The sequence below is a fragment of the Scardinius erythrophthalmus genome (genome assembly GCF_964197995.2).
Source record: "Scardinius erythrophthalmus genome assembly, chromosome: 6".
NCBI lineage: Eukaryota > Metazoa > Chordata > Actinopteri > Cypriniformes > Leuciscidae > Scardinius > Scardinius erythrophthalmus.
The window spans coordinates 12,022,735-12,034,985 of NC_138226.1; the positions used below are offsets into that span (position 1 = coordinate 12,022,735).

At 37.1% G+C, this 12,251-nt stretch overlaps 1 protein-coding gene across 1 annotated transcript in view; it reads right to left on the reverse strand.

Moving 5' to 3' along the window:
• Positions 1–835: 835 nt before the first annotated feature.
• The window catches only part of lrp1bb (low density lipoprotein receptor-related protein 1Bb), a gene marked incomplete at its 3' end in the record, with an annotated part of 323,276 nt that continues 311,860 nt past the window's right edge, over positions 836–12,251 (reverse strand). The window contains exons 86-92 of the mRNA XM_081367857.1: positions 11,951–12,055; positions 4,777–4,890; positions 3,077–3,153; positions 2,697–2,787; positions 2,081–2,231; positions 1,512–1,586; positions 836–976 (exon numbers count right to left, since the gene is read on the reverse strand). Of these exons, the coding sequence (XP_081223983.1) occupies positions 836–976; positions 1,512–1,586; positions 2,081–2,231; positions 2,697–2,787; positions 3,077–3,153; positions 4,777–4,890; positions 11,951–12,055 (754 nt within the window). The remainder of the gene's footprint in view (positions 977–1,511; positions 1,587–2,080; positions 2,232–2,696; positions 2,788–3,076; positions 3,154–4,776; positions 4,891–11,950; positions 12,056–12,251) is intronic.

A 12,251-nucleotide genomic window follows, 5' to 3' on the forward strand; every position in this document is an offset into this window, starting at 1 on the left:
CACAACTACCAGATTGTAGTTTAATGACCATCAAACTGATATCAGCTCTGTAAAGATGCTGTCAAAGCGTAAACAAGACGGCACTTGGTCAATATTTCCATTCAGTGCTGAGCTATCCCAGCATGCCACATTGTTGGGTTTCATAAACATGGTTCATAATTGCAGCATTTTTCTGGGTGGTGGAAATGAAAAATCACTTAATGAAGCAAAAACAAACAACACTGGATAGATATAAACTAATTTCTTCAATGAGAACCGACTGAAGTCAAGTGGTTGACTTATGTAGCCCTATGTTGTGGAAGAAAGCAGAAAGGGGGGAAATAAAGAATAAAGTCGTACATGAATATAACAAAAACCCTTTAAATGGCATAAATATGGCATTTCTAGCATAAGTAAATACGATAAATGAGGTTAATACTAATACGGAAAGGAAAACTCTCACAGTGTAATGTGAAGTAAACACTAGAAAGAAAAAAAAAGGCAAAAGCTGTCATGATGCCTTAAGGCAACTTACTTAAAATTTAGGAAGAAATAAACACCAATTAAAAGGAAAATACTTTGCAGTTGTAATTTCGTTAACTGTCCACAATGTGCAAATGAGCAGTTGTGTGTCACATGTGCAGTGCAGCAACAAAACAGTTAAAAAAAAATAGATGGACAAGTATGACTCCAAGTATCGCAACAAACATAGAGGCGCAATGCTGATGGTGCCAAGAAATCAAATATAAACAAGATATCTGAACCTGATAGGAAATAGAAATTTTTTTTTGTTTTCCTTTTGTTTTATACATTTTGTACATTTAAGTAAAAAAAATGAGTACAAAGTGTAGTCAGGCTATGCGGCGGTTTCTCGAATCGTTCCCTCAAGTTTCTTTGGGAGTAGTTCTCTCCTTTCGTCAATGTTGAGGACTGGTTTGCGACAGTTCTGACCATCCAGGTACATCTTCGCGTACATCGGATTGGAGTAGTTCATTGGCTGTTTGGAGAGATGATTGTTGAAAATTTACATTCAGTTGACGTTCACACTAAAAAAAAACTGAAAAACTGAAATGAATAATGCTAATAAAAAAACTGTTTAAAAATGAATAATAATTTCATTAAATAAATCATGTTAAACATACTACAACAAAAAAAAAAACACGTTGTGCAGGACTAAAGTTGGTTCAAGGAGTTGCTTCCACTGCAGCCGGAGTCAAAAGTGGTTTCAGTAACATCATTTGGATTGGTGCTTTGAAAAGCATATTCAGTCATGTTTATGGTGACATGCTGATGTCAGCAAAGGATGATACATATATTATAAGCGTCACTCACAACCCCATCAACCTCACCTCCTGCATAAATGAACTACTAAAACATGAAGAACACAGCAGAAGTTGAGCCATAAAGCCATGCACTTACTATCACGCTTTGGCACATTCATGCAAACCGTCACACCACAGACAAGCAAAAAATGTCAATTAGAATGACTGTGATTCGCTACATAATTGAGACAAAGGAGCCAAGGCGTTCACCTGTCCAGGTATTACTTCCTTAGGGACAGAATGAATATTCAGCGTGCAAGGGTCACTGGATTTTACACACCAGCCCTGGAACACACACAGTGGCCCCAGCATGCAGTCCACATTTAAAACGTCATTGTCACTAAACAACATCAATGTAACACTGCTATTTAGACAGAAACATTTTCATAGTACGAAACAAACGGTCAGTACGAAGCAAGTAAAATCGAGCATTTTGTTACTGCAATTTAAGCGTTGTTTTTAAAAGGCATGAGTTTTTAGAAACAGATGTCAGAGTTATTTCTTTGCAAGGGGAAACATATAATGTTTGCTGCTTTAATGAGGCAAATATGCAAGGTAAAGACATTTTTCATATACTGGGTGAGAGGATGCAGGCAAAAGATAAGAGCCCTGGTGTAAAGTAACAGTAAATATTACACATTTACACTTGTCATTTACTCAAGAGATATTTTCTAGGAGAGAACAGAAGCACATTCTTTCTGGATCTACCACATTGATATTTATGGATATACATTATCAACCTCTAGGATTTTGGGGGTGTAAAATATTCCAACACAAACCTTTTGGGGATCGAGTGTGAAATTTGGTTTGAGAAGGCTTCCGGCATCTGCGTGGTTGTCATGGTCCACCTCATACATGTTGTAGGATGGATTGCCAATCTCCACATTAATGCCTCCATTAGTTATGGGCTGCCGTTGTACACGTTTCCCCCTGCGACAGAGAAGCACTTGAAATAGATGCAGATGTCTGAGGACAACATTGTTTAAATGTACAGTGCATTTTTGAACATGTATTCAAAACGATTATTACAAGGACTGTCAAATTAACATGATACAACAACACTAAAGGCATATCAGGCTGAAAAACAGCAAGACGAGATGCAGCAGTCTGCATTAATTTATGGTCTATTTAATATTTTTTATCTTCCACAATAATATAATGTCTGTAATGTTTTTGGCTATACCATAAAGCAAAGATTCCTTATTAAAGAAAAAAACAAAACAAAAAAAACCCAACAACAACAGAAATGCTGCAAGCAGTGTAGATGTAATGAAACACACATTGTATGTGTGTAAATGTTATAATACATTTAAAAATCTTTACAGGGTTATTACGATAAAAAATTGAACAGATGACAGCCCTGTATTAATATTGAAAAACTGTTCTAAAAAGTACCTTTGTCGTCTTCTGCAGATGAAGACACCTGTGACCACTGTAGTAATCAGAATGACCAGCAGGACCAACGGCACAATGATAGCTATACTTCCTGTTTCACACAAGAAAAAAGCCAGAAGCAAAAGCCCCTATTAAGCCCATTTCCCCAGGTGTCTATGCAGGTGGAACAGGAAATTATTAGATACTCCATCACAGTAAAATTAAATAAACAGTACTGGAGCCGAAAAGATATTGAGCCAATATTTAACGAGAAGCTCAGATGTATATTCAGATGTGTCGTTTGACTGATGTAATAACGATTCTTTTCATTTTAATAATTGAAGGACTGAATCCTTATTGAATTAGGAGAGGAGAGGTCTTTATAAAGCGTGAAAGCTCACCTCCGGCTGTGTTATCGGAGCGGCTGCTCTTGGGGGCCGGCCTCTCGCACTGCGTCCCTGACCAATTAGCTGAGCATCTGATTGAAAACAACAGTCAAAACAAACAGAAGGCAAGTCAGAAAAGAGAAGAAATGTTTTTTTTTCTGGCATTGCAGAATGAATTTAAACAGACAAAGGCTTAAAATCTACTTAACGGAATAGTTAACCCAAAAATACAATTTGTTATTTATTCACACAAAGCCTTAAAACAAAACTAAACCATTACATACAGTACTGGTCAAAAGTTTGTTTTTGAAAGAAGTCTCTTATCTTCACCAAGGCTCCATTTATTTGATGATTACAATAAAAAGCAGTATTACTGTGAAATATCATTACAATGTAAAATAACAGTTTTCTATTTGAATAGATTTAAAAACACAATTTATTCCTATGATGGAAAAGCTGAATTTTCAGCAGTCATTACTTCAGTCTTCATTTTCACATGATCCTTCAGAAAGCATTCTAATATGCTGATTTGGTGCTCAATTATTATCAATTATCAATTATGATTAATGTCTAAAGGACGTAGGCCAGTAAGAGCTGTGCGTGTAAACCTCACTCCCCTGGCCTCAAGAGGTGCGCTAGTGGCTACAGTCTTTAGCGTCCTTGTTAGCGCGCCCGCCTCCCACGCTGGAAACCCAGTTTTGAATCCTGCTCTGAGCAGGTCACGTAGAACCGATTACACATGCTCAATTATTAATATGGGTTCTGATTATTATCAATGTAGAAAACAGTTTTTACTGCTTAAATTGTAGAAACCATAGAACTTTTTCGTCAGGATTCTTTAATGAATAGAAATAGAAATTTTCTAACATTATAAATGTCTTTACTGTCACTTTTGATTGATTTAATGCATTCTTGCTGAATAACAGTATTAATTTCCAGAAATTCCTTTAAAAAATCACTTACCCCAAACTTTTCAATGGTAGTATATCACAGTTTCCACAAAAATACAAAGGAACAAAAACTTTAAAAACTTTTCAAAATTTATGATAATATTAAATGGTTCTTGAGCACTAAATCAGCAAATTAGAATGATTTCTGAAGGATTAGTTTTTTTTATAGTAATATTTCACAACATAACAGTTTTTTCATTAAAAAAAAAAAAAAAAAATATATATATATATATATATATATATATATATATATGTGTGTGTGATATGTTAGTATCACTTTAAGACTAGGCAAATATGAAGTGAAAACAAACTGAAAACACTCATTAAATGGCAAGCAGTAAAGCGGAAAGAAAGTCATGAATCATCTTATTTGTAAATGGAAGTGGTCCAGTGGGGGTCATGTTTATGATTAAACAGATGTTTGATGTTTGTTTATCGGCGTATGATATGAGGGTGAAGACTGGATCTTGCACATTAAAACCGTACACTGTTTTACAAACTGAGTGCGGTCACATTTTTTAATTGTTTGACTACATTAATTCTTCCCTAAGCAGACACTGTTAGAAAAATAAAACAGGCAAAAAGAATACTGATCCCAAACAAATACAGAAAAAAAGAGAAAATCCTGAAGGTATGGGATGTGTGTACTTGAGGATGGTAGGATCATGGGAAGTGGACAGTGGGGAAGCTGTCAGGGTAAATCAGTTGGATGGATGGAGCCTGGTGGAGAGGAAATGTCTATATCAGGGGAACAGTTGGACCTACTTGCATCGAGGTTTGTTAAAGGCAGTTATTGTGCATATTCCTTCGTTTTGACAGTAGTAATCGCAGGGATTGGCCAGCTCATCACAACGCTGGTTCTTGAACCCTGCCGTGCAGCTGCAAGACATCGCAGTGAGGTGAGGACAGTAAGAAGTGAAAGAAGTGTGCAGAACTGAAAAACAGTGCATGATCTGTACAGTAGCAGTGTATGTATGTATGTCTGTCTGTCTGTCTTAGTTATAGTTTTAGGATCTTTCATGTTTTATGACTGAAATTAAATGAACTATGTATTTTAGGAATATTTACTGCAGGGCTTCTAGGATTCCCAGACTTTTCACTCATGAATTTCCATGACTTTTCATTGATCTTTCCCTTGTGTTCATGTTTACTGTAAAAGGTTAGTTTTTTCTTAGAATGCTGGGTGGAAATCTATTTGTATGTCTAACAGATTCTCAATAGACAAACTGATATTTTTCCTTTACATACAGTATACACTCTCACCGTGAGCAATGTCTAGCCATTGAAACATTTCAGAGCACGGCAAACCTAGAAAAAATTAGTTAAATGACTCAAAATGAACTTCCAGATTTTCAGTTACCATGATTTTTAAAATTGAAACAAGCATTTTTATGTAAAGCTACTATGAAACTATACAAATAAACCTGAATTGAAATCAGGAGTTTCAGACCATGAAGCTGTAGGATGGAATCTTGTTGACTGACTTTTTTTAAATAAAACAATCCAAACTGTATTTCAGGGTGGTGTTTAATGCTTCAGTCTCACATGTCTATTGATATAGTTTTAATATCGTAAATTTAAGGCAATCGTTAAGGTGATGATACACAGGGCAACTTTTTGAGCAATCTTGCCGAGCGATTGTTGCTTGAGCACTTTCCCTTTGAAAATGGGCAATAAATTTATATCTGGATAATTTAGATCAGTCATGGGCCCTGTGTCTCATCTGGTTGCCCGTTGACGGCAACATTGCTCAAAAAGTTGCCCTGTGTTTAATCACCTTTAGGGTTGTTTGTTTGATATTGTTGTGTTTGTGTTTTCTTCATTTTTAATATTTTTTATATATATTTTGCAACTATTTAGTAACTTTTTATATATAGATAAAAATGTTTAACATGTTTTTTTTACATTCTCTCTTTTAGCATTTGTAATATTTAACCCGACCCCCCCTACCCCCACCCCACACACACACACACACTTACATCACTATACCATTTACAACATCAGCTTTTTGCTCATTTTAGAAAACTGTTACAAACTAAAAACGTAAATTTTATCTGAAATGCTGTTTTTTTTAAGAATTATTCTCATGTCTGTTAATATAGTAGGCCTATAACATTACAGATTTTTGGCCATTGTGATTTTTTACAATTTTATTGGTTTTTAGAATCTTTTTTTCTTTTTTACATTTTGAATATTTTCTTTTTTACCACACAACAGATCTTGTATCAGTTTAGTAACTTTAGATTTCTTGCCAGAGTAGAGAATGAGCTCTCACATGAAGCAGTAGAGACACCCATGACCTTAGCAGATACATACAATTTATGAAGACCTGCAAAAGCATCTTTGTATTCCTGCTAGAGTTTGCAAACAGCAGAACATTCGGCATCGGATGGAAGTATTTTGGACAGCATTGATCTGGCAACAAGAATTTCATTCTGGAGTTCATTTTTTTGCAACCCCTGCAAGACTACAGAGAGAACTGGATGTCAAGAAATTTGTTGGATTTTGGCATTAAACCTGAGAGGGCTTGCTTCAGCTGTAATTTTTTTGTGGAAAACCTGTTTTCTATCTCTGATAAAGCTGTATCTAGTATGTAGTATCTGTCGTCTTGGAGCTTCAGTGGCACATTCAGAACCTGACTGCCCTTCTTGCCCTAAAGGTGAAAAAATGAGTCACCATAGGAGGGAATCAAAGTCCTTAGACGTTTTGGTGAGGGCTCAGTAGACATGTCAGCGCAGTCCTGCTGAAATTCACTGTCATTTTCTCTGAGATTTTTCAGTGCACCAAAACATCCCTGCACAACTTCAGCTGCACTGCACAAATCAACATGCTGAGACTGTAGGATGGCATTTGCTGGTTTTAAAATGGCAAGAAGTGTATCAGAAATTTGCCAATTTTTTAAAAAATGGAGTTGCTTCAGCTGAGAGAGAAGCCCGGAGGCTTCTTTTAGGTCAACTGATGCATTGTCATCATTGGAAACCTTAAATAGAATGTTAAGAATGACTTCCTCATTATCCACAACATGCCTGAAAAAAGAGTGAAGGGAGCCTGACAATTCAAAAAATCTTTTGGCACAAGGTTCACTTTGAATTATATGTATAACAGTGAGGTGAGGCTGGTGGTTATAGCAGTGGATTTAGGGGATATGCCCGCCCAACCTTTGTGGTAATAAAGCCTGAACACCACCTCGCACCCCACTCATCACTGATGCTGCATCATAACCCTGGCTCATTATATAATCAGCACTGTATCCTGTTTCAGAGAAGTGTTGTAATATTTCAGTAGTGATGTAATCTGCATCAAGCTGCTGGAGTTCTAACAAGCCAATGAGATGTTCCTCTGGCACATTGCACACAAAATGAATTATAACAGACAAATTTTCAGTGTTGCACCGATCCGATTGTGCCTGATGAAGACCTGAGGTTCGAAACGTTGTGCTATTAATAAATTAATTTGGAGCAGCTACTTTGAGTGAGCGGACTCAGAGACAATTTATATAAAAGGACTTTGGCGGACTTCACGCTTCTTTTTTCGTTTATGTTACTTGAGCCCAAATCTGGCTATTTGGGATGTGCACACCAGTTTTGCATTCTTGATTCTGCACCGATCCTTTGTGCCATCACTATTTAAACAGAATGCAGCTGAATCAGCAGTGTCATATTTCGGTTTTATTTTTTTCAGAACCATGGATGCCAAAATTACTTCAATCACTTCATTCTGGTTGGTTTTGGAAGTGTACTTTGCATTTTGTGGGATACCTGATGTAATGTCAGCCAGGTATTTATCTTTTTCCAACGTGTATTTAAACTTGGCAAAAATCCCCGCAGCTATGCAATCTTCCCCACTGTCACGTTTCACAATCCCTGCATAGTGGAAGCTCTTGACTGCTAAAAACTTCACAACACCTGCCATGCTTTTTATGCAATAGCGATTCTTTTCTATCTGTTGGGGGCTGAGCAAACATGCTACAGTTTCCCCCGACACCTGTCGGTGGCAAAACTCTGTCCATGAGGTTGAGGCTTGTAAATGTTTTTGAAGACCACGGTCACGTTCTAATGCTGCTTTCCAGTTTCCAAAACCTGTCGAAACGAACGTGTCATTTTCAGAGAAAGCCACACCGAACACTAGAGCTCTACAGAATATTCAAGCCACGGCCGTGACTGATATCAAGCGGCCGAAAAGTATCTCTCTCTCCCTCCAAAAAGAGTTCGGGGGTAAGATTTCAGAACCGTCTGGTAAGGATTTGCCCTGTTTAAATCATTTGGGACAGAATTGCTGCATCTTTGAGTGGGTGTAATTGTGCTTTTGACACCATCGGAAGCTGCTGATGAACTTGACTCATCCATTTCTGACCTCATTGCCGCAAATGGATGAGGAGGCGGTAGCTATGTCCTGGTAGGCTAAAGTGGTTTTCTTTTGTCCTTTCGGAACAAGAAATCTGTGCATGTTGTGTTTTATTAGGCTACTAGAGTGTGGTAATCAAGTTCACTAATAGGGGCAGCGATGAAATTGTAAATGTGTTGTGAATTTCCAAGTTGGCAGCTACAATACCTTGTTAAAGAAAGAAATAAGACGTAAATCAAAATCATCTCTCAAAGACTGCTGCTTTGTCCAGTGTGTATATTGTGACGGATCGACTGCCTCTCCCCTAGTAATCAGCGCCACCCAGTCCCTTAACTCGCCGCGCCTTCGCCAGGTACCCAACTGGAGTGGGTGTGATTGGAGAGGAGGGGCGCTGAAGAGGAGAATTGGCGGCGTGTGATGAGGCACACCTGAAGAGAATGAAGCCTCATCACCGCCACTGTTAAATGCGGTCTTCTCTTTGAGAGACCGGTCTCTTCCCTGTGCATGCACACTGGTGTCCTCGAGGGTCCAATATGTGAGTCGCCGGACCTGCGGTCCGGAATGGGGAAACATGCATGATGCCGCTGACGGGCTAGGATGCCGGGCCGCTATTCCCATCAGTTGTCGGGGCCTAGAAAGGACAAGCCGTGATGCCGAAGCCGCCGCCCCCTCGCGTCTCAGACCAAAGAGAGAGAGAGAAGCGCGTGCGACCGCCGGACACCGCACCCTTACCTGGACCTATCCCATCTCTTCACCACCCATCCTTCACGATTCCCTGGCACGACGAGGACACCAGATCCCCTTTTGTTTTAACACTCTATTTCCCCCATCTTTGTACATTTTATGTTTATTTATTTCAATAAATTCTCCGAGGCCTGACACCACTCCCATTGTATCTGTCGTTTTCTCCTCCCGCCACTATATATATATATATATATATATATATATATATATATATATATATATATATATATATATATATATGACTTTTTTTTTTAAAGAAATCATTGGCAAATGACTTAATTTGTGATCTGTTTGTATTCAAGAGAATATTCTTTGGTTCTTAATTTTTTTTGAAAAATGCTTTATGTTTCCTTCTTGTCAGGTTGTCTGAGCATCATGGAAAGTAAATAACTGTGCTTTGAAGTAAAAAACTTTGCCTTCCCAAATATATGACTCTAAGCTTTGATAAGGAATTAATTTAAATGATATTAATTTCAGGTCAACTATGATGACTGCTTGGCAGATACACATCCATCATTCCATACATTTCCTGTGACTCAGAGCCAGGGAATGAAATACATTATCGGGACCTCACAATACAAAAAGAGAGATCATTTGCATAGAAATTGATTCCATTCTCTCAATTATGCCAGTCATTCCTATAAACTGCATAGAGCATTTGACGATTTTCAAAACAAACATTTACAACCCGTTTAAGTTTGGAGACTGAATATGTGATAATTTAATGGTTGCTAACCATCACACTTCAAAGAGCATCCGTTATACATGCCTTCTGTCACAATCTGCGTTTGCAGCTAATAAAATCTGATGGGAGCAAAATGATAACTGTAAATATCTTGCATAGGAAAAAAACGTTCAGGAGGGGCAAGCAGTATGGGAAATAATTAACGAACATTTAACTCTAACCATTTATTGGGGTCTTTACACATACACATAAAATTTCCTATATTTTTTTGAATTTTCTAAATTCACCTTGAATTGTGATGTTACAATTTAAATAAATATTTTTTTTAATAAAATGTACATATGGAGCCCTGTCAACCAAGGTTTCAAAACACTTTTCATTCCATGAATACTTGCAGCACAAATAGTGAAATTCTTCAGATAAATGTGTGAGGGACAAATATTTTTTCATTGGTCACAGCTGAAAGCTTTGTGGCCTTTACTACCTCTATAATCAACATCCCAAACACGTGGTGCTCTGCAAGCAGCCACTGCCTTCAACAGCTCCTGATCTCGCAATAGAAAAGCGAATTTATTCTCAACAAAATAAATTGTCAGGCTTTCTAAATGTATCCATTCCTGCCTGCCAAACCAAACAGAGCAGGACTCCAGCTGTTCTCAGGATGCCGTCCCAATATACACAAGTCCACAGGATGGACATTCTGTCAGCAGCTCCTGCGCTGTGAGAGCCTAACCTCATTTATCAATGCAAAGCCAAAAAAACAATAACAACAAAAAGAAAACACCTGTTGCACCTGAAACAAAACATCATGCCCAGCAATGACAGCTCAAAAGCCATTCATGATTTTACACTAATAATTAACCAGTACTGTTTAATAAAAAGTGAGATTTCCCATACATAGAGGATTTTTCACATGATTTGTGCGAACGTTCCCTTTCTCTTAGTGCTGAAGCTCTGACATGAATCAGGACTTTATGCAGTCAACAGTTTTGGCTATACAGTATATTTAATAGTCCAAATGATGTAATCCAAAAATGATACATATATTATGACATCAAAAGTTTGGGGTCAGTAAGATTAAAAAAACTATAAATAAATAAATTGGTAAAACTTTACGATAAGGTTTCATTAGTTAACATTGGCTAACTATTTTAGTTAACAATAACTAAGAATGAACAATACAGCAATTCTACAGCATTTATTAATCTTAGTTAATGTTAATTTAAATTCCATTTACTAATACATTATTAAAATCAAAAGTTGTATTTGTTAACGTTAGTTAATGCACTGTGAACTAACATGAACAAACAATGAATGTCTGTATTTTTATTAACTAACATTTACAAAGATGAATAAATACAGTAATAAATTGCTCAGTTAGTTCATGTTAGTTAATACATTAAGTAATGTTTACAAGTGAGGCCTTATTCTAAAGTGTTACCAATAAATTATTACTTTCATTCAGAAAGGATTAAATTGATCAGAAGTGGCAGTTAAGACATTTAGAGTGTTTCGTTTAAAAGATTTCTATTTCATTTTAATGTTGTACTTTTATATACATAAAACAGTTCTGAAATGTATCAGTTTCCACAAAAATGCTAGGCAGCACAATTGTTCTCAACATTGATAATCATAAGAAATGTATTTGAGCACCAAATCAGTATATTAGTATAAATACATAGTATAAATATTACAATGATTTCTGAAGAAACACGTGACACTGAAGACTAGAGAAATGTTCGGCTTTGCCATCACAGGAATAAATTACATTTTAAAAAGTATTAAACATATGATTAAATTGTATATAATAATATATCACAATATGTCTGTTTTTTAATCAAATAAATGTAGCCTTGGTGAGCATAGAATACTTACCATCAAAAACATTAATACATCTTACCGACCCCAAACTTACAGTACTATATTTGGTAGCTCTGATTATTCATTTTCAGGCTTGCTGTAACTCGATTTTTAACCAAATGTAGGCTATTAGGCATTTAAGAGCATGGCCTAATTGTTCCTTTGTGCTTTTGAAGTCTGTCAAAGTCTCTGAGACCTGTAGAACCTTTCTAAATGAATGGTTAAGGCTTTCAAAGGTATGCGCCATGTGGGACTAATAGCTGGCATTTGGAATGTGGACAAAAGGATGCATTTAGTCATTCTTACTGGCAGAAGGGTAGGCTGGTGTCGGGGTCAAGATGACATGTGCCTCCGTTATAGCAGTAGCCATCACACAACTGGCAGCTGGAGGCGATTCGACCGCTGGTACAGCTGGCAGAGTGACAACAATTTGGATGAGCTAAAAATGTGATTGTTACATACTGTAGGTAATTTAAGTGGAAACTTACAGGCTAACCCAGGTGTGTCCAATCCTGCTCCTGGAGGGACATTGTCCTGCAGAGTTTACCTCCAATTAAACACACCTGAACAGCTAATCAAAGTCTTACTAGGCATGCTTGAAACTTCC